General features: G+C 43.8%; 1 protein-coding gene across 3 annotated transcripts in view; it reads left to right on the top strand.

The window, feature by feature from the left end:
- Window positions 1-1,639: 1,639 nt before the first annotated feature.
- The window catches only part of MASP1 (MBL associated serine protease 1), a 66,179-nt gene continuing 47,216 nt past the window's right edge, over window positions 1,640-20,602 (top strand). For all 3 annotated transcript variants that reach the window (XM_037525267.2, XM_037525266.2, XM_054700431.1), the window contains exons 1-2: window positions 1,640-1,990; window positions 7,002-7,233. In XM_037525267.2, coding sequence (XP_037381164.1) covers window positions 1,986-1,990; window positions 7,002-7,233 — 237 coding nt within the window. In that variant the 5' untranslated portion in view covers window positions 1,640-1,985. The remainder of the gene's footprint in view (window positions 1,991-7,001; window positions 7,234-20,602) is intronic.

Below are 20,602 nucleotides of genomic sequence, written 5' to 3'. Positions count from 1 at the left end.
GTTCTCCCCTTTGTGCATCTCCCCGTGCGTGCTGTAAATTTAGGCAAGGGACGGCTCAGCTGCCGTCCAAGTGTGTGTGGGGGGTACCTTCTTTACGGGCAGGGGCCATCCACACAGAGCAGGATGTTTGCTGCCAAGTTCTTTCTTCTTCATTTTTAAAACCCTTGTGCATTCCAAGGGAAATGTTGTCCATGTGTTTCTGATTCATTTACACTTAAATCATTAAAATGTTGTTTTGTGAGAGTTATTTGATGTCTGCGGAGCCTTTAAGTCTTCTTAATGGGCCTTTTAAAGGCTTTTTCTACTCTGCCTGAAACAGAAAGCAACATTTTGCTAAAACAATGCCTAGGCTCAAACTTATTCTTTCACCCCCTGTATTTGCATCCACATTATCAACCACAGACTCCTCATCATGATGACTTGGCAAGGCTGACATTTGTAAGGGTTAACATAGAGAAAATGGATCAAGGTGAATTCCGGCAGAGATTCAAGACACTGTTCCCCAAATGGCGAAAGTTGCATTATCAGAGGGTGCAAGTGTACGCATTTGTTGCCTTGGATAGAAATGCAATTTCCAACCTCAGGACTCTTCTCATAATGCTTCAGATTGACTTTCTCTGTGGCTGTCATGTGTTTTAAATGCCATGGGCATTATGATAAATTGGTGAATAGTCTTACTATTGTAAGACTTACTAATGGCGAAGAGCTCAGCTACTTCCCACATTACTTTTGAGCTGTGTGATGCTGAGTTAGTCACTTAAGCTCTCTGGGCTGAGTTTCCTCAGACACTTGCCTGGAGACAGACAGATCAGTAAATATTAACTATCAGTGATAGTTGTGAGGGGGAGTAAAGAGCTGGATAACCTTGGCAAGGTGTAGGACCTGAGCCACAGGATTCCCATTTGTAAAATGTGCACAGTAGTGTGTGGAGTGATAGAAATGTGTGTGGGAGTGATAGAAATGACATTTGTGCCCGGCACTGTGCCGAGCACAGAGAAGGTTCCCAGTAAAATCTATTCTTGGCGCACAGATGCCGCTCTCTTATGTGTTATTGGTCATCACCAAGGAGGAAGCGATATCTTATTGTTCTGCTCAGCTTAGGTCCGGAGTGTAGAGATCCTGGGTAGAGACACGTACACAGGCCCCAGTCTATCTTCACCATGGGGTATAGGGTTTTCTCGCTGCTCTCTGGGCTGGATTAGACCACTGCACACTCTGACTTGGTAAACAGTGCAAGAATAGCTTGTGAGCGGGGAAGAGCAGCTAGCCCTTTGCAGGACCTGGTGCTTCCTCGCAGCCCCAGCCAGGGGCTCTGTGCGCAGGGAAACCACGGTTATTTACAGACAGATGGACTGAGGCTTCAGCGTTTGGGTCTTTTTTTTCTCTCCTAGTGGACATGTTAGTATTCCCTTCTTAGTTCTTTTTTTTTTTCCCTTCTGTTTAATTGGTGTTCTTTTACTGGTGCTCTGAAGAAGAACAGAGAACTATAGCCATCTGGCAAAGGAGACTGAAGGGAAAAATTAGACTTTGTCCCCCTCCACTGTACACACACATACACACACACACAGATACAAATGCTTATCTGACTCTCAGTGATCTCTTTCAAGAGCTGGAGGCAGCCACAAGGATAAAGAAGCAGACTGGAAGAGCAGATCTTTTAAGAAGACATTCTGTTCCGTCAGGTTCCTCTGAGTGTGTGTAAAAGCAAGCCAGGAGAGAGAGAGAGAAAGAGAGAGAGAGAGAGAGAGAGAGAGAGAGAGAGAGAGAGAGAGAGAGAGGAAAAGGCAGAGAGAGAGGGGGAGAGGGGATCTGTTGCAGGCAGGGGAAGGCGTGACCTGAATGGAGAATGCCAGCCAATTCCAGAGACACACAGGGACCTCAGAACAAAGATAAGGCATCGCTGACACCACACCGGGGACAAGCTCACAGACAAGTCAGGCTGGGGGGACCAAGGTCTGGCAGCCAGGAGTACCGCAGGCAGGAAAATGAGGTGAGTGCCAGGGTAGAAATGGGCAAGGTGCCCTTTCGGGGACCAGAGTGCAAGAAGCCCTGTTGGGTCTGACCTTGTCTCTGGACAGACTCACCTGCATGTTCCACGGGTGGGTGGTGTTGAGCAAGTTTCTCCTCAATCCTGGGGGCTCTGAAAAGGGGAATATGGGCTGGGAGTCCTCCTGGAGACTCCACAGATGCGCAACTTGAGACGGAGACTTTGTGCAAACCCTGCCCCACTCACGATGCAGAAGCTCAGATTTCTGCCTCTGCCCGCACAGGGTGCTGCCTGCTGGCCAATGTGACTTTCCTCCTGTTGCCCACAAAGCTGACTTTTCATTTTTGTCCTCTACAAAGAGCGTTGGTTTATCTCTTCCCACGTTTTTGTGAGTTAGATACGTGTTTGTGTGTTTATTTGTTCTGGCCGGAAAAGGAACCAGCTTCCCACAGCTCAGCTCTGTGATTTCTTAAACCTTCAGAAGTTTGTCAGCCTCAATTTAGAAAACTAAAAACCTGTCCTCGTTTTACAGTTTGCTATAAATTTCTGCATTTCTCGCTGAAATCAGAGGCAGCTGATGGCAGGAATCGGGCTATGAATTGCACCAAAAAGCTCTTAAAGGGACACCACAAATTTTAAAAACAAAAAGAAAGTAAGAAAAGAAAAAAGGGATATTTGGAGTGCTGAACTGAAGACTGGATTGTTTTTAAGCTCTTCAATGCTTCTTAGTCCTCAGCCTGTGCTTACTCGGCTTAGGGTTATTTGAGCCTTTTTACTAGACACGCTTCATACGTTTTCCTCTGCAAGTCTCAAAACCCAACTACTGTAACTATTTTTACTACTTACAAGTGTTAATGCTGTTAAAAACACGGAAGAAACAGGAAAACACTCTGCACATGTGTTAAGTCCCTACATACCTCTTTCCTCGCTGATTTTTTTCTCAATCGGAAAGGATGTCTATGGGTTTCTTTCCTGCAAAGTCACCTAGCAACTTTTCTGACTCTGGGTCCAAGGAGGAGCTTCACGCTGTGTTAACCCTTTGAGTTCAGATTACCTGTAGTTTAAACAAGTAATCAGGTCTTTAAGGTCTATTCAATCATTTTAAATCCACTGTAAATTTTACACCTGCCAGCTAGTTTCATTTTCCTTTCTCCTAAAATAGAGGAATTTTAGGAGATATTTACACCCTTCCACATTTGATTGATCTGTTCACTATCAGAATGTCACCAACCACCCAGTGCTCACTCATATCGAACTTCAAGACTGATTAACAGTTCTGTGTCTCCGTTTGTTTATTCCTTAATCCGGAATAGCCTTCCCTCTTATTTTCCACTTGGAGGACCTTGGTCATTCAAGTATCACCTCCTCTGACAAACGCTCCTCCCCCAGCATCTCCTTTCTGCTGTCTCCATCCTTTGAAGCTACATCTCTATTGTCTTTGAAATATTTGTCCATCTTCTCTTCCAAGACTGAATGTTTCTTAAGGTACAAGATTGATATCTTCTTCATCTATGCATGACCAGGGCCTAGCACAATCTGTTTCCTATTAAGCATTCCATGAGTATTGGCTGTATTGAATTCAATTTTATATAGCAAAACTACTACTGGGAATGTACTCCACCAGAAATCTCTAAAGGGTCTTGTATCACAGAGATGCAGCACTTTAAAGTCTTCAAAATACTTTCTTAGACACTGTTTCACAGGGTCTTCAGATTTTGGATGAGATTAAGCTTTATGGAGAAATGAAGATTACAAACAACTAAGCATCTTACCCATAGTCACACTGATGATCTTGAGAAAGCCAACTCAAACTTGGATCCTTGGGCTCCAAGTCCATGATTTTTTGTTTACTATATTCCACCAGACTCAAAACTATGTTTATTACTCTACACCAGCAGTTCTCAATCCTAGCTGCATGTTAGAATCATCTGTGATGCTTTTAAAAATACCAGTGACTAGACCTCACACTCCAGACCAATTAAACAAGAATCTGTTTGGAAGGGGCATTTGTATTAGTATCTTTTTTTAATTTTTGCATAAAGCCAAGGGGGTTTTGAATCATTTTTCACAGTATTAATTGCTTTGGCAAGATGCATGGGCATGAGATGGGCATGGACCCAGCTTCTTCTGTGAGCTTTTGTTATTCCTTCTTCTGTTGAAGCTATTCACCATATGGTATTGGGCATCACACGTCACCTCTTGTGGTATCCTTTTGATCATCTGTCAAAGAAGGGTGTTGCCCAATGGATCTTCAGAATCTCTTTCAACTCCTGTTCTCAAAAACAGTGTTGGTGTGGTGTAGATTGAAGTGAGGGGTATGCATGGAGGAAAAGAGAGTGCTGTTCGGTCCACCATCAGAGCAGTGTGCGGTCATTCATAGCCTTCCCAATAGTCTGCTCCTACATTGGAGCCTATGGAATCTCAGTTTTGTATATTACTTTTGACATTTCAAACAGATGCAGCTAAACTTTTTGATTAGCTGGAGAATAGATAGCAGGTGTCGGGAATTGTACAGCCAGTGCCTGGTGCATGAGGAAGTCAAAAACATTCAGAGATTGTGATGCGGAATGAAAGCCGCCACTTCAAGTCGTTTGATTTGCAGCCCCTAAAGCAAGCAAGAAGCATATGCTCAAGCCCATTATGTGAAAGGAGATATTTGTTTCATATGTTTGAAACTGTTTTGAGATGCAAACAAAATAGAACAGAAAGCTTGTCAGCCTGCCTCCCACGCTGACCAGTTGTCTACCACAAGCAGTTCTGGGCCTCCAAGGCGGGATGGGGCTGTCAGCCACCAGCCCTTGATAGAACCAGTGTTAGGACATGCAAAGTCCCCTCCCTGTGGTCTGGACAAAGCAGACATGGAGAAAGTTGACCTTTCAGCTTTACATAATCTGGGTGTCGCTATTGCAGGGAAGGGTGATTTGGGAGCCAAAGCTCATTCCTAACCCCTGCTTTTCGGGAAAGCAACATGATGGAGTAATCATCGCTAATATTTGCCTAGGGCTGGACAGTTAACAGTGTGCTTTCCAAACCGTCCTTACTTTGATAGCAGCCCTGTGGGAACTCATTAGTATCACCACTTAATGGATGAAGAAACTGAGACCTTAACTGACTTCTCCAAGATGGGTCAGATAAATAAAGTCAAAGGCTAGACTAGTATCCGTTCTTCTGATCCAAGACCCATGCTGTCCCCTCCCTAGGCAGAATTGAACCGGAACTCCCAGCACTGGCAGCATCCTTAGATGACAGTGGGTCTGCCTGTGCCCTGAATGTCAGTTTTCTGGACCCAGCTTCCTGCTAATTCACTGGACAGCTAAGATCCATGCCTTCTTTTTCTCTACCTCAGAGGCTCTCCCTCCACAGACTGGTTAAAAAAAAAAATAGATATTGAATTAAAACATCTTGTTTCCTTAGTTCCATCTCACGTATTGCTATTGAGGGACTTTAGAAAAATTTGAATAACTTCATTACTTTCTTTTTATTGAAAAAATAGTATAAAATCCTGCTAGACAAATTGGAGCATTTCATATGCACAAAAATAAAATTAAGAACACTCATGTTCCCACTTCAGCAATAACTGTTTTTAATAGCTTGGTGTATGTCCTCCTGGGCCTTTTTGCATTTATATATTTACATTTTACATAGATATTATATGAGATAGGTGGCTGATCTATGTATACAGCTATAGTTATCTTGTGTCTACATACTCCAAAATTCACATGTACACATATATGCACATGTATGCACCTGTGTACAGGAGATTTAGGCCTAGGGAGAAACAACTTCCCGATTAGCAAACGTGTAACTGTTAATTCAAAAATATTAGTATAATGTCCCAGCATTGATTTTCTAGGATATATAAGACTCTGGCTCCACTTTCATCATTCACTCATCATCCATTATCCTACAGGCTCTGTACTAGGTCCTGTACACACATCATCTCTAATACTTATGTGAGCCCTGTAATTAGAGATTTTAATTCTCATTTTACATATGAGGAAACTGGGACTCAGAGAGATTAATTGCCCAAGATTTCACGCCAGTGAATACAAGCATTAGGATCTCAACACAAATACATCTAACTCCAGAGACTGTGCCTAAGGCAGGACAGTGTGATGCATGCTCTTTTAGAGACACCTGTGGGGAGCTGTGGAGTCTGGAAGAGTGAAGGAGACGCCACATCCAGGGAAACTGAACTGGGAGAATAAATAAGACAAGAAGGTGAGGAATGAGCAGGGCATGTGCAATGGGCCCAGGCATGTGTGAGCACGGCATGCTGGCGGAATGATGTGCCAGAGCATGGCACTGAGATGAAGCTGGCCAAGCAGATAGCACTAGATGGAAAAGGCTTATCAGCCATGCTGGGAGCAGATGCTTTATCGTGCAGATGCAGGGGAGCAGCATGGTCACATTTGTGTTCTAGAATATCAACTATGGCTGGAGATCGCTAAATGGCATAAAATGTGGGGGCTGGGGAGCAGGGAGGTCAGCTAGAAAGCAATAGAAATAGACCAGATCCAAAAGTTTAAACTAATTGACTGGTGAGAAGCTGATAAATTTCCAAAACATAGGAAGCCAAATAAATAGGACTTAAGGGGGAAGTTTATGAGCCAAGTTTGAGACGCTTGAGTTCAGGGTCCCCGGGTCTCACAGGGAACAATCTATTTGATGCATGGTGTGGTGTATATTGACCATTAGGGTTTGACCTTAAAATGTAATTAGGAAATTTACATTTTCACCTGTAAAATGATATGTGTTGGAATCCCAAAACTGGTACTTGCTAGAAACATTGATTACTATTATTAAATCTTCAAATGAGTAAAACTGGAAGAATGCTCAGAAATCATCTGGTTGCTATAGTATGCTAGTCCCTGTAGTATAGACTGTGTAAGCAGGGCTCAGAGGAGAAATGTAATTACAGCAGGACAGTGACAGGGATGGTGTCTTGCTGTGAGTTGAGTTAAGCGGTGAGGACCTGTGTCCCTGAATGTAAGTAGATCCATTTGTCTTTCAGGTGGCTTCTTCTCTGTCATATTCTGTGCTTCTCCTTGTCGAAGGCTTTGGCCCACACTGTGGAGCTGAACAACATGTTTGGCCAGATCCAGTCGCCTGGCTACCCAGACTCCTATCCAAGCGACTCAGAGGTGACTTGGAATATCACTGTCCCTGAGGGATTTCGCATCAAGCTTTACTTTATGCACTTCAACTTGGAATCTTCCTACCTTTGTGAATATGACTATGTGAAGGTGAGACCCTTATGTTCTCTACTGGACCAGGTTCCCTACTGGGAGCTAGGGAAGCTCAGATGTGTTAAATGCTGTGCTCACCCTCCCAGGGTGGCAGTCCAGGGACATACACAAGAGATGAATGAAGCTTGGGGCTGTATACCAGGTAAGTCTGAGTGGGTAGACCAAGAAAGGACCATGAGGGAAACTGACATGAGCAAAATTGTGACTCACCAAACACAACCACCCTTTCGCTTGTGGCCTCCTTTTTAATTTTTCCACTAACCTCTGCTTCAAAGTCACCTTTAATTCAACAAGTAGAAAAGATCTGAGACACCAGAGTAAACATTAATCAGAATGAAACATAGTTACATCCAAAGCTGAGGCCATAGAAAGCATTGTCCAGTTCCCTAAGAAATGATGGAGTATTTGGGAAATGCAGAGGTTACAGTAGTAAACTAGAAGGCCAAGTTGAGAGGCTGGGTTGGGGTGAGATTCTGAAGGGCCTTGAATGTCATGCTCAAGAGTTTGAATTTTATCAGCAAAGAGCATGTGCAAGGGACAAGGCTTGAGGAGGACATTATTAGAAGTGGATTTAAAAGGAAGAGGGCCTCCTTGGTGGTGCAAGGAGGTAAGAACAGAACTACGAAGCTCACTGCAGCCACTGCAGCACAAGTTCGATCCACGGCCAGGGAGCTACCCATATGGCAGAGCTCTCCTGTCTCTCCTGCTGCTCCCCTCAGCAGTGTATTTCAGTAGATCCACCTATTCTCTTCCCCACTCTGTATCTGGTGAATCTTCTCACCCTCTACACCTCTGGCCTGGACCCCAGTTCTTGTATGCATAAATAAATGAAACTTTAAAGAAAAAAAAAACATACAGAAAATGAATAAAAAATTCTTACAACATCAAAACAATTCTCCTTAGAATTTAGAGAGAAGCCTAAGCAGGGCCTTGGATGGGAAGCAGTTCTCCTTTAAAAGAGCAGCTGAGGGGCCGGGCCTCCCTGGTGGCACAGGCGGTTGAGCACAGCACTGTGAAGCTGTCCATAGCCTCTGCAGTGCCAGTTCGATTCCTACCAGCCTAGGAGCAACCCACATGGAGAAGCAGACCTCTCCTGTCTCGCCTGTTGCTCCCCTCAGCAGTGTATTTCGTCAGTCTGACTGTTCTGTCCCCCACTCTGTCTCTGGTGAATCCTCTCACCCTCCTGCGCATCTGGTCTGTACCCTGGATCTTGTATAAATTAATAAATAAATCTTAAAAAAAAAAAAGAGCAGCTGATAAGGTTGGAGAACTTCTCAGAGTTCAAGCGTATTAACATTGTCTCTGACTCAAAAAGGTGTAAAGATCTAAGCACCTACATCCAGTCCCCCTCTCTCTGACTTCCTAGAAGAGGGTCTCATCAAACCACTCCAGAGTAGACTTGGCATGTTTTTAGTATTGCTGTAGTCTCCTTTTTCCTCAATCTGTAATTTAATGATTTTCACTAACCACAAATTGGATCAAAAGCAAGAAAGTGAATGTCTAAGATATCTTACACTTACAATCTCCTTCAGCCTTTAAAACAATCCTAAAAGATAGGTACTACTATCTCATTTCACTGGCAAAGAAAAGCCTGAGAGGGTGAAACATCCCCCCAAGGTTGTACAGCTAGTAGTGGTTGTCAAGGTTCCTCACCCACGTCTTGTGATGTTGAACGCCATGCTCCTCTGGTTCCCTCACACTACTCACAAGCTGTGCTCCACACTGCCCCACGATACTGTATGGACTTACATAGCCAATGAAGTGGGTGGGAGGATGAGATCTGGTAAGTGAAGCGTGCGAACGCCTACCCAGCTTAAACTCATTTTCAAAGTTTGGTGTTGCTTATTATATACATTGAGTCTGCATGAAATATCCCATCTACAACCAGGTTTTTGTGTTTAAAATCAGTGTTCCATTGCAATTTCTCATTCTCAGCACTATTGACATTTTTAATTTTTTGCTGCGGAAAGCTGTCTTGAGAATTGTGGTATTTTTAGTTTCATCTTTGACATGTACTCACTAAATGCTGGGAGCTCTCTCCCTGCAGTTGTCACAACCAAAAATGTCTGCAGACATTGCCATTACCCCTGAAATAGCAAAATCTCCCCATTTGAGAACCGCTGCTCATGGCATGCTGCTCCTCTTTGATTGGCTTGGGCTAGAGACTGTGAGAATTTGGGCTACAAAAGGTCTTTTAAAAGATCCCTTATAAAAAGAGATAAACCGGGGGCCTCCCGGTGGCACAGTGGGTTGAGCGCTGTGCTGTCCACAGCCTCTACAGTACGGCCGGCCAGGGAGATTCCCACATGGTGAGGCAGACCACTCCTGCCTCGCCCGCTGCTCCACTCAGCAGTGTCCTCTGTCTGTCTGCCTGTTCTGCTCTCGACTCTGTCTCCGGTGAATTCTCTCACCCTCCCATGCCTCTGACTGTACCCCAGTTCTTGTATAAATAAATAAATCTTAAAAAAAAAAAAGAAACCTAGAAACAGTCATTGCAAGAGATGGAAGAGTAAGGACAGTGAAAGACTGACATGGAAAATGAGAGGAGGTGGAACTGGTCACTCTAAGAGATGAAAGGGTTTGGGAATCTAGACTGCATACAGCTTCTTTCTGTTGTTGTTCCTTGCATTATGGTTATTGTATAGAAAAAAATAGGCAATACCATTCCATTTCATAAATACCTGTTATCAATATGTCAAAATTATGGTAACTGATATAGTCTTTTGTGTATTCAAGGTCACACTCATGGGGTACTCTGACTAGCCAATGGTTTTTATCTTTAGGGTAATTTTTTTTCAGCATTTGATTTGACCTCTGATTTTTAGCACTATTGAAATTTATGAATAGATGAATCATTGGAAAGATCTATAAAATTTAATATCCTCTTAAATCTCACTGAAAATCTAGTTTCTGTGCTGGAAATAGGCTGATCCTTTCTTGATCTACCTTTCCCTAGTAGATGAGCTTGTCCAGAAGCCTGCTGTGTTTCACTGTGCTCAGCATTGCTTCTGGACAGGATACTGGGTCAGTTTCAAGCCAAATTTAACTGTTTTTTCCTTGACATACAACTTACATAAATTTATTAAAAGTGGAGCCAACTTCTCAGCATCACAAGGATCAAGCAGGGGATATTCACTGAGACCTAAATGTTCATCATCCAAAACTGAACTTCCTGATAAAAAGCTCACTTATATCTTCCAGGATCTAATGGAACCTCTGAAAATAAGATGGTTTATGGATAGATACCATTAAGTTAGGTGGAATCCCCCAGCCCATTTTCCCCAACTAATGCTGGTCATAAAACCATGGCATTCTCAAACAATTGGGCTGAAGCGATGTTGGCCAGAAAGAAAACGACCAGACAAACATGACTTAATACGACAGTGCGTTCCAGAGATTTGGTCAAGGCTAGGTGTGAATTTCCTAACTGCTGCTTTCCTGTACTTTCAAACATGTCAACCATCTAGAAATTTTGTCAGTGAGAACAATGATTTTATTGGAAACAGAGTCTTCAAGACATAAGAAATTACAGATTTTTTTCTTTAGTTATGACAGTGACTTACTGTCATGATTTCCCACTGCCTTAACCCCCAAGTGACTCAATTCATAGGCTCTGAACAATCATTTCTCACAAGTTTTCTTTTTGTTCAGACAGGTACGGAGTTTGACCTTGTTAGGATTCCTTTACCAAGATGATAAACACGCTATAGAGGATTGAACTCATTCCTTTGCCCTAAATAAATTGAGTTCTTGGCAAAGCAGATTAAGGTGCTGACATCAGCTGCATTTCATAGTGGAAAAACATGACAAGGTACTTTTCAAGGGCAGCAATGGAATCTGAACACTTCTTCTGACACTGAATTAAGCTGTAATTCATTTTCACTATAATACGCATCTGCCCTAACCATGGCCTTTCTTTCTGAGCAATATTTTTGAAATTACTTGATAGTTTCTATCCTGGGTGGTAAAATACTTTCCTGAAAGCCCAGCAAAATGGACCTAGGCCCTCTGGAAGGGCAGCGTGGCTGTAGACCTTGCCTGGGATTTAGGAAAACGCCTGTTGGCATCTTAGATATGGCACGAACTCCCAAATGACCTGGCATGGAAGAAAATCTTAGGAACTCTCTGCTCCCAAATTAAGCCTATGATCTCTGAGCTTAATGAAGAGTCAGTCTACCTGAGGCAACTCAGATGCTGAGCTGCCCACCTGAGAGGGGCCCAGCTGTCCTGGCATCTCTGATTCAGATACATTTTTCTAATTCCTTTGAAAGGTTTTAACACGTTGGGCTGGAAGGGTAAGATATAATTCTCCACTTGTCTTACACAGCTGACTCCCTTCCAGAATGCAATCCTAAGCTTTGGGATAGGCCTCCCTGCAGAGCTTCCAGCAGCCATGGGGCCTCAGCTGGCCAATCTTCCCAGCATGCTGCACCCTTGTTGGCTGACACATGTTGCTCATGGGGAGACAGGCCTGTGCTATTGCCCACGAATGCCTGGCACAGTTCCCCTCCTAGAATCAAGCACTCACAGCCTATAAGGGTAAGGACCCTTTGGAAACTCATCTCTTCCCACAATGTAACAGCTATCACTGTCTTCAAATATTTTCTCCCCAGTGAAGATTTTCTTCTAACACATCTTCATATAGGACAGATATAGAAAACAGACAGAAGTGAAGTTGCTTGGGTTGAAGGTTACCCTCTACCTCATCCTCCTCAGTCACCTTGCAGGGATACATCTTGAGTTTTGCTTATGTCTCCCTTGCACTGATAAGGAAACTGAAGGTAGGGACAAGGCTAGCACTCTGACCTCTGAACCCCCAAACCCAGAAGTCTGACACATATGGATGAATCCTGTTCACTTTTTCAACTTACCTTCTCCCACCACCCCCAGATTATGTACTTCTCCTGGCTATGAGTGAGAAAGAAGCTCTTCCCTTTCCTCCTGAATAATATGAATATGCCAGGCCACCTCCAGTTAACTAAGCACCCCTCTCCAATATTCTGTTTTTTCATCTGTTTTTTCATTCAGTGAGAGAATAAAGTAAAATGATCTGGAAAAAGTACTTAGCAACCAGGATCGCTGAGAGAACAGCAGATTCACATATCTTTTCAAATTCATTTCATGGCATCTGTTCCTGGGAAAAGGAGACAATAAAAACCTAAGTTGAATTTTTATTCTCTCTCTTTTTTGTATTTCTCATGTTGGATGAACATAGCTCAATTGGCATCTGTTAAATGCTCACATGACATAAAACCCCTGTTCTGTTGATCCTACTTCTTTGATGAAATGAACATTTCTTCCTTCCTTTCCGCTGTTAGCCCATTAGTTCCAATTCTTTATACTCTCATCCAATCTATGGCATTAGTGTCCTAATTGTCTACCAGCTGCCAATCTCTACCCATGTCCAGAGAGAATTTCTTAAAACATTGCATTGATTGTGTCACTCTCAAAATCTTTCAGTGCCCCCTCTACACAATTGTCTATGGAATGAAATCCAAGAACCCTATTAAAAATCGACATGAGGGCCTCCCCGGTGGCGCAGCGGTTGAGCGCTGGGTTGCGAAGCTGCCTGCAGCCTCTGCAGTGCCGGTTCGATCCCCGGCTGCTCCCCGGCCACCGGAGGAGGGTCCCACATGGCGCGCAGACCTCTCCTGCCGCCCGCTGCTCCCCTCAGCAGTGTACTTCGGTTCTTCTGCCTGCTCTGCTCCCTGTTCTGGCTCTGGTGAATTCTCTCACCATCCCGCGCTTCTGACTGTACCCAGTGCATGTGTAAACAGAACAAACAAACAAATAAATAAATAAATAAACATGCCTCTATAAAAAAAAAAAAAAAAAAAAAAAAAAAAAAATCGACATGAACTAGACATTGCACCAAAGACTGCGTCCTGCCCTCAAGGAGTTCACATTTTCATAGCGTGTTGTGAGACAAGTAATAAATAAGCATTGCACACAGTAACACAAGCAATATGAGGGGTATGTAGGTTGAGGGTATGTCTTAGTGGTCAGGAAAGGCTTCAGAAATAGTTGATGTTTGAGATAACTCTTGATGAGTAAATAGGAATTCATCAATGCAGTCAACTCCCTAAGCATCTTCATCTTCCTCAGCATTAGTTTTATCACCAGTTAAAAAAATTCATAATGATCCAGTACCTTCCTCACAGTTTGCAAGAGGACTGCAATGAAGCAATGCTGTAAATGGAATCAACCGTGTTGAAGAGTTCAGAGATGAGACTTTAGAGTCAGTCAGAGGACAGGGCTCAAGTCCTGTCCTCACTGTAAATTGGGAATAATAATAATGCCCCGCATGGACTTACTGTGACTGCCAAGTGAAGGGAATGCTTTAGCTCAACAAATACTATTCTAGTGGTAATAATGTCAACAGCAGGAGATTAAGTGCCTACAGGGATCACTGGATGCTCCATGAATGTCATTTTTCTCATCTACTCTGATTCCATCACTAACTGATTATACATGACCTTGCTCATGTCATTTTTAAGGTAATTTATGGAAAAGTGCTTTAAAATAACTTCAGATGCAGGAAATTGCTTATTTCTCCCATGTTTTTATGTAGTAATAACACAAATTTATGAGGGTTTATAATCTATTGCCTCATATGATCTTCATGGAAAAAGGACAGTGATTATTACACCTACTTTAGAGAAAAGAAATTGAAGCATACAGAGATTGAGTGTTCCAGTCTCCATAGCAAGGTCAGGTTTCCATTCTGGCCTTCTAACTCCCTATGCCATGCTTCTGTGTCCCCATTTGGCCCTTCACAGAACAGGTTTTCTTCTGAAAGTGACCTTGATAGATGTCTTTATCAAGGAGTAATGTCTTATCACTAAGACATCACTCCCTATGGAGGGCCCTGGAGGGAACTTAAAGGGTCCTTGTTGTCTATCTTTTGTTTCAAAGAATCTTTCCTTTATCCTAACTTGATTTTTTTTTAAGATTTATTTATTTATGCATACAAGAACTGGAGTACAGGCCAGAGGTAGGGGTGGGGGTGGGGGGGGAGGTGAGAGGATTCACCAGAGACAGAGTGGAGAGCAGAACAGGGGGATTGACTTCTGAGGGGAGCAGCGGGTAAGACAGGAGCAGTCTGCTGCACCATGTGGGTAGTCCCTGGTCAGGGATCTTACTGGTGCTGCAGAGGCAGCGGCTAGCTTCATAGTGCTGTGCTTAACCCCTTGCACCACCAGGAAGGCCCCCTTTATCCTAACTCGAGGAGGGAAAATATTTCACAAAAATAATAGGAAGTGGAAGCTAAACTATGAAGCTTGGGAAGGCACTCAATTTATCTGTCTGTGGTGTGCAAACTTGAATGATGAACTCAAGGTCATTCACTCTACTGTCAGCCCCACGTGCTCTAGGCCCATGGCTGGGTCTTATTCCAGCAGCAAGCATACTTCTTGGCAGTGTGCTGAAAGGAAAGGGCAAGTCACCTCTGCTCTGTGCCTCAGTTTCCTCATCTGCACAATGAGGAAATTGGATTATCTGACCTCTCTGAGCTCTCCCACTTCTGATGGTCTACAACTCCCTTTGCAGCGCTCCTTTTCCCAGGGCTCCTTGGACTAGTTGCATCCTAGTGAGGAATTGGGGGTTAAGTCTTCCTGAGGTCCAGCTTCCAAGCTGCCTCTGCTGACCCCGCTCCTAATTTCCCTGAACATTTTGTGTTTACTTAGGCCGTGTCCTCGACCTTCAGACTGTGACTGACTCCAGCCACAGCAACAGCTCTGTTCATTCTCTGGGAGTGGACAGAGGCCTTGGCCCCTGAAGGAAAAGAGAAATGGATAAATATTTCTCATGAACTTTAATTGTAGTTCCCAGAACAATCCCTCCAGTTAGAGACACCATGTCCCAAACAGCAATTCGAGCTGATTCAGAATACAGAAATGAAAATGAGCTTCAGAAAAGTGTGACAAAAGCAAATTTTATGCAAGAAGTACAAATAGCATGGCTAGGAGTGAATAAAGCAGAAGGAAGTTCCCAGAACTAGGGTAGAGAATGTGGTTGAGTGTGAATGAGTGTGAGGTATAGCACTGCAGAGTGTGGATCCACTTTGGTGTGCTCAGAGAGGACAGGAGAGGCATTCCTGTATTCACGCTCAATTTAACATTCATTTCCACTATAGTGAGAATATTTCAAGTTCGATATATACCAATTATATTTAAATGAACATTCATTTATTCAACTTATTCAAATAGGCAGCATTATTCATCGAATGCCAATTATTTATTAGAGCTTGGGGTACAGCAACAATTAACACAAACAGAAATCCCTGCCAGCAGTGTGCTTACATTACACTGGGGAAAACAGACAAAAAACACTAAATATAAATCATAAGCAAATTATAGAGTAATAAGGTGATGGGTATAGAAATGAAACAGAGCAGGGTAAAACATGTCTATGTGTATCAGGGTTGGGGAGTATAACTTAAATATGTTAGTCAGGGTAGTTCTCATTTAGAGAAGGACATGTGAGCAATGACTTGAAATACATGAGAAAGTTAACTGTGTGGTCTCTGGAGGAAAATCGTCCCAACCAGCAAAATCGTCCCAACCAGTGCAAAGGCCCAAAGGTGGGCAAGTGCCTGGGGTGTTTAAACAACCACAGGAGGAAGGTGGACATGGCCATTTGACTGCAATGAGAGGTCCAGAGATGGGAGAGTAAGACAGAGAGGAGCAGGTCCAGGTAGGGGGCAAGAAAGTTGCTGCCAGACCCCGGGGACTGGGCAAGGTTTGCTAATGCTGATAGTCAGTGTGGCAGGATTCACGGGCTGCTTTCATTTGCTTGCCTGGCCCTTAGAGGACAGTGTGTTTATGAAAAAAAAAAGACTAAAGACAGAAGTGTGCTAGTCAATGATGAACAACAGGATCTGGACTGGGGTGTACCGGGAAGAAGGGTAGAATAGAGGTCACACCATTTACCACTCAGCTGTACTAGACACTAATGATCTCAACATGGATAAAAGTAAAATGCTAAATTAGTTAGGAGGTGATGAGTTTTCTAGAATTTGCTTTTAATATAATTTATTTAATTGTAAGTTTATGAAACAATTTTTAATGACAGCTGTGTATAACAACAGGGTGGTAAAATCCTTGAAAAGTTGGCAAATAGGCCTTTTAAGCTGGTCTAAGCTCATGCTTGGGGAGGTAAAGTGGCTCAGGACAGCTGAGTGGGGGAGAGGTGACAGACCCTACCATTTTTCCTCTATTCCAGCACCCTCCTAGAATTTCCAGGGGAAGAGTTAAGGATGTGTATTGGGGCTGGGGAGAGGCTCCTGGGCAGAGCAGAGGAAGGCGCCAGCACCACATTCCTGGAAGCAGCCTGTATCGCCTCTCTTCTCAACACACCACTTCCCTAATCACTGTTCTCACCGCCTAGCCTGGCCACCTCTGCAGCCCCAACTCCCCCTCCAGTCTTAGCACACCTTCAGCCGGGCTGCCCAGCTGCAGAAGAACACAGCAAGGCTTTGTTTTTTTTAGTCCAGAACTGTTAGGGGCCCAGCCTCCCAGTCCCCAAGGGGATTTGCATGTGAATGAAAGAAGGGTGGGGTGGGGAGTCATTCTCCAGCCAAGGAGAGTGAATCGTTCCCCCATCTTCATTCCCAGTCACCATTCCCAAGTGCTCCCAGCCCCACCCCCACAGCCAGCCCCAGCCTGCTGGGACGGTGGGCACTGCCAGTTTCCCACCTGCGGGATGCCTATTTCCCAGGCTCTCAGAGACCCTCCCAGCCAGTTTTCTTTTCCCTGTGTTCCTGCTGCCTAGAGACCATCCCTGTTTCTGTTCAGGGCCCTCGCTAGGGCACAAGGGCAGTCCTTCCAGGAACAGTGGGACTCCTGGACTTTAAGGACCTGCCAGCTGCTTTTTAGGCCCCCACATTGTTAATGGCCCCAGCTTTATATATACAAGTATATAAAGGGGCTCATCCAACTCTGTTAGGAGGTTTTCACTCTGATTAGCAAATAAGTAAAAACACTCTTCTGAAATATCAGTACACCCGAGCGCTGACCTTGACTCTGCCATTACCTGACTTGGACTTTTAACCAGTTACTTCACTTTCCTGAGCCTCAGTTCCCCCATCTAAGAAAAGAAAGAGATAAATTCGATGGTTTGATGTCCTCCCCATCTCTGACCTTCTATGGGTCTCTGATTCCAATTACTGAACCAGGGCTGGAAGTGAGTACATCTGAATTTTTTCTGCTATTTTTTGGCTATGTGGTGTTGGGAGCTCATGTCACCTCTCTGGACCCAGAATTGTGAATGTCTGCTTAATGCATATTTAGTATAGGACTGACAACAGAGGCAAGTAAGATTTAAAAGGTGAAAATACCCAGTTACCCAGTCAACTGGAAAGTTCCATGGGGAGAGGGGGAGGGGGTTACTTCTACTCTTACCATTACTGCTACTGTTATAGGACAGGGAGAGGGGCAGCCCAAACCCCGCAAACCTGCCTATTCTAAATGGGTTCTGCCATCCGCCGCATCAACACAAAACATAGGAGACTTTAATGGGAAGGAACTTTAATAAAACTAGGAAATAATAAAGGTAAGGCAAAGAGTCTAGTTTCTAAATGAAGCACCCAAAGTTACCCATCCCCTCGTGGGTAAAAGTCCATCCATATGGGAATGGTGCAGAGCAAGGCCCCAAAGCCTGCCACAAGTCTAAAGCATCTTCCAGTGGGGACCCACAGAAAAGGGTCAGAAACAACCAGACAGGCCCAGAAGGAAAAGAGCAAAATCAACATCAAGATAAAAGCTGCCATTGTCACGTCCCCATGGGTCTCACCCACATCTGTGTCACCCAGTCCACGACCAAAAGACAAGCGCAGTTTCTTCACGTGTCTCTAGGCTCCATGTGCCTCCTCCAGGTCTCCTGGCTCCATCCTGCTCCTTCCTTCCTCAGTCTCTTCTGCAGCTTCTTCTCTCCCTGCTCAGCTCCACCCTCCCTTGGGTAGGGCAGGGAACCTCCCCCTTTCCTGGGGACCACCCTGTTGCACTACTACTATAGCTATTAATGCAATGATGATGATGATGATGATGATGATTTTATGAGCAAAGGACTTGAACCAGGACTGAAACATTAATGTCCAGCCCCTCTCAAATAAAGCCAACTTGAGCCTTAGACCCATGCCACTACTGTGCTATTTTTACTTACCTGCTTTTCAAAAGTTTTTGAAAAATAACACCTCCCCCCATACCCCGCCCCCACACACACATGCTTTCTTTTCCTAGTTCCAGGTTCTTGTCTGGTGTCTGGTGCCTATAACTTGCTCCTTCTCATGATCTTTAGCTCCAATTTGGAGAACTTGTGGTGAGGGAGAACTTTGGAGCACAGAGCACACACCTAATGAGACAGGAGTCCTGGGTCCCGAGCTGTCACTGAGTCATTCACCTAAATTCACACATCTTAGAGAAATCCTTTGACACAGGAAAATGCAGAATTTCTTAGACTTAATTCTATTGTCTCATGCATGGAAGAACTAGTGATCCCTGATATAACTGTAAAATAAGAATAATATCATTTTCAAGTCTCCTACCTCCCAGGACTGCTAGGGCATTTGTAAAATGCAAAGAATCAAATCAAAGAACCTGCCACCTGACAAATGAGGAGATGGGCTGCAAGGGAGCCATCAGCCTGGAATCTGGTTAATGCCTTTGGTGAGATTAGAAATGAAGCTGTGAAACCTGGAAACAAGAGGTATCCAGGGACAGATTCAGATTCTTAATTCTTCATCAAACCTAGGGAACCCTTAATTGGGAGTTCAGAAAGGTGTCATCTCAGTTGGCAGGTTGGAAATCAGTGGTCCTGTTTTTTCTCACCAATTTCCTAAGTGCCAGGAACCTTTCTAAAAATTTACATGTATTAACTCATATGTTCACAACAGTACTGTAATATAAGTGTTATTAATTTCACTAATTTACAGATGAGAACACACACATATACATACACAGAGTAAATATTGGCTTTCTAGGGTCTATCATAACAAATTACTATAGATAGTTGGCTTAAAACAACAGAAACTTATTGTCCCACAGTTCTGGTGGTTAGAAGTCTGAAAACAAAGTGTTGGCGGGTCTCTAGAGGATACTCTGGAGCTGAAAAGTCTCTAGATAAGAGCCCTTCCTTCCTCTAAAAGCTCTAGAGAAGAACCCTTCCTTCATCCTGGTAGCTTTCTGGTAGTTATAGGCAATTCTTGACATTCTATAGAATGTGGCAACGTATCTCCAGTCTCTGCCTCTGGTTTCACACTTCCTTCTGTGTGGGTCTCTGTGAGAAAATATTCCTCTTCTACAAGAACACCAGTCATTGGCTTAGGGTTCATTCTTATCCAATGTGATGTCATCTTAACTTGATTATATCTACCAAGACCTATTTCCATGTAAGGTCCCCACTCAGTGATACTAGAGGTTAGGACTTGAACATCTCTTCAGAGGAGTTGGGGCGGGGGGCGGGGAGCGGAGCACAATTTAACCTCCAACACAGAGAGCTTACGGAATTTTCCTAAACTTCTAATCATTGGTGAAGACTCATGTTGAAAGAGATTTAGTCTCAATAAGGGGTAATAGCCAAATAAATAGAAAACTTAAAATATCTGAACGCAATTCAGCTGAATCTCTTAAGAATAAAAAAAAAGGGAAAAAGATGTTCTTATTGCAAACCTCCTTAAATTCCAAATCCCCCCTTTCTCTCTCCATTGTTCCCCTAAATTCTACCTGAACTCCAGAGAAAGAAACTCTTCCATCTCCCCTCATCCATTTACCATAAACCCCATCCACTAACTTACTCTTGAGCTTCATAACTGCAAAAACTTTTCCTTGATGTGAGGCCCTGCCTGCTAGACACCCCCATAGGTGAATTTTAATTATTCTGAGTTTCTTAATTGTGCTTCAGAATTTTCTCACCATATTGTTGGGTAGAAATAAAGCAGAGAGGGCCTCCCCGGTGGCGCAGCGGTTGAGCGCTGGGTTGCGAAGCTGCCCATGGCCTCTGCAGCGCCGGTTCGATCGCCGGCTGCTCCCCAGCCACCAGAGGAGGGTCCCACATGGCGTGCAGACCTCTCCTGCCGCCCGCTGCTCCCCTCAGCAGTGTACTTCGTCACTCTGCCTTTCTGCTCCCTGCTCTGGCTCTGGTGAATTCTCTCACCCTCCCGCGCTTCTGACTGTACCCAGTGCATGTATAAACAAAACAAACAAACAAACAAACAAATAAATAAATAAATAAAACATGCCTCTATTAAAAATAAAATAAAATAAAGATTTATTAAAAAAAAAAATAAAGCAGAGATTCTCATCTCCTTTTCAGCTCTGTTGGGATCCAAAGTCTAGAGCAAATGAGAGGGGTGCAGTGCATGAGCCATCCC

The sequence above is a fragment of the Talpa occidentalis genome, unplaced genomic scaffold, assembly GCF_014898055.3.
Source record: "Talpa occidentalis isolate TD23 unplaced genomic scaffold, MPIMG_talOcc4v2.1 talOcc4.4, whole genome shotgun sequence".
NCBI lineage: Eukaryota > Metazoa > Chordata > Mammalia > Eulipotyphla > Talpidae > Talpa > Talpa occidentalis.
Note: the sequence above shows the minus strand (reverse complement) of the source record. Positions and strands in the feature narration are given on the sequence as shown.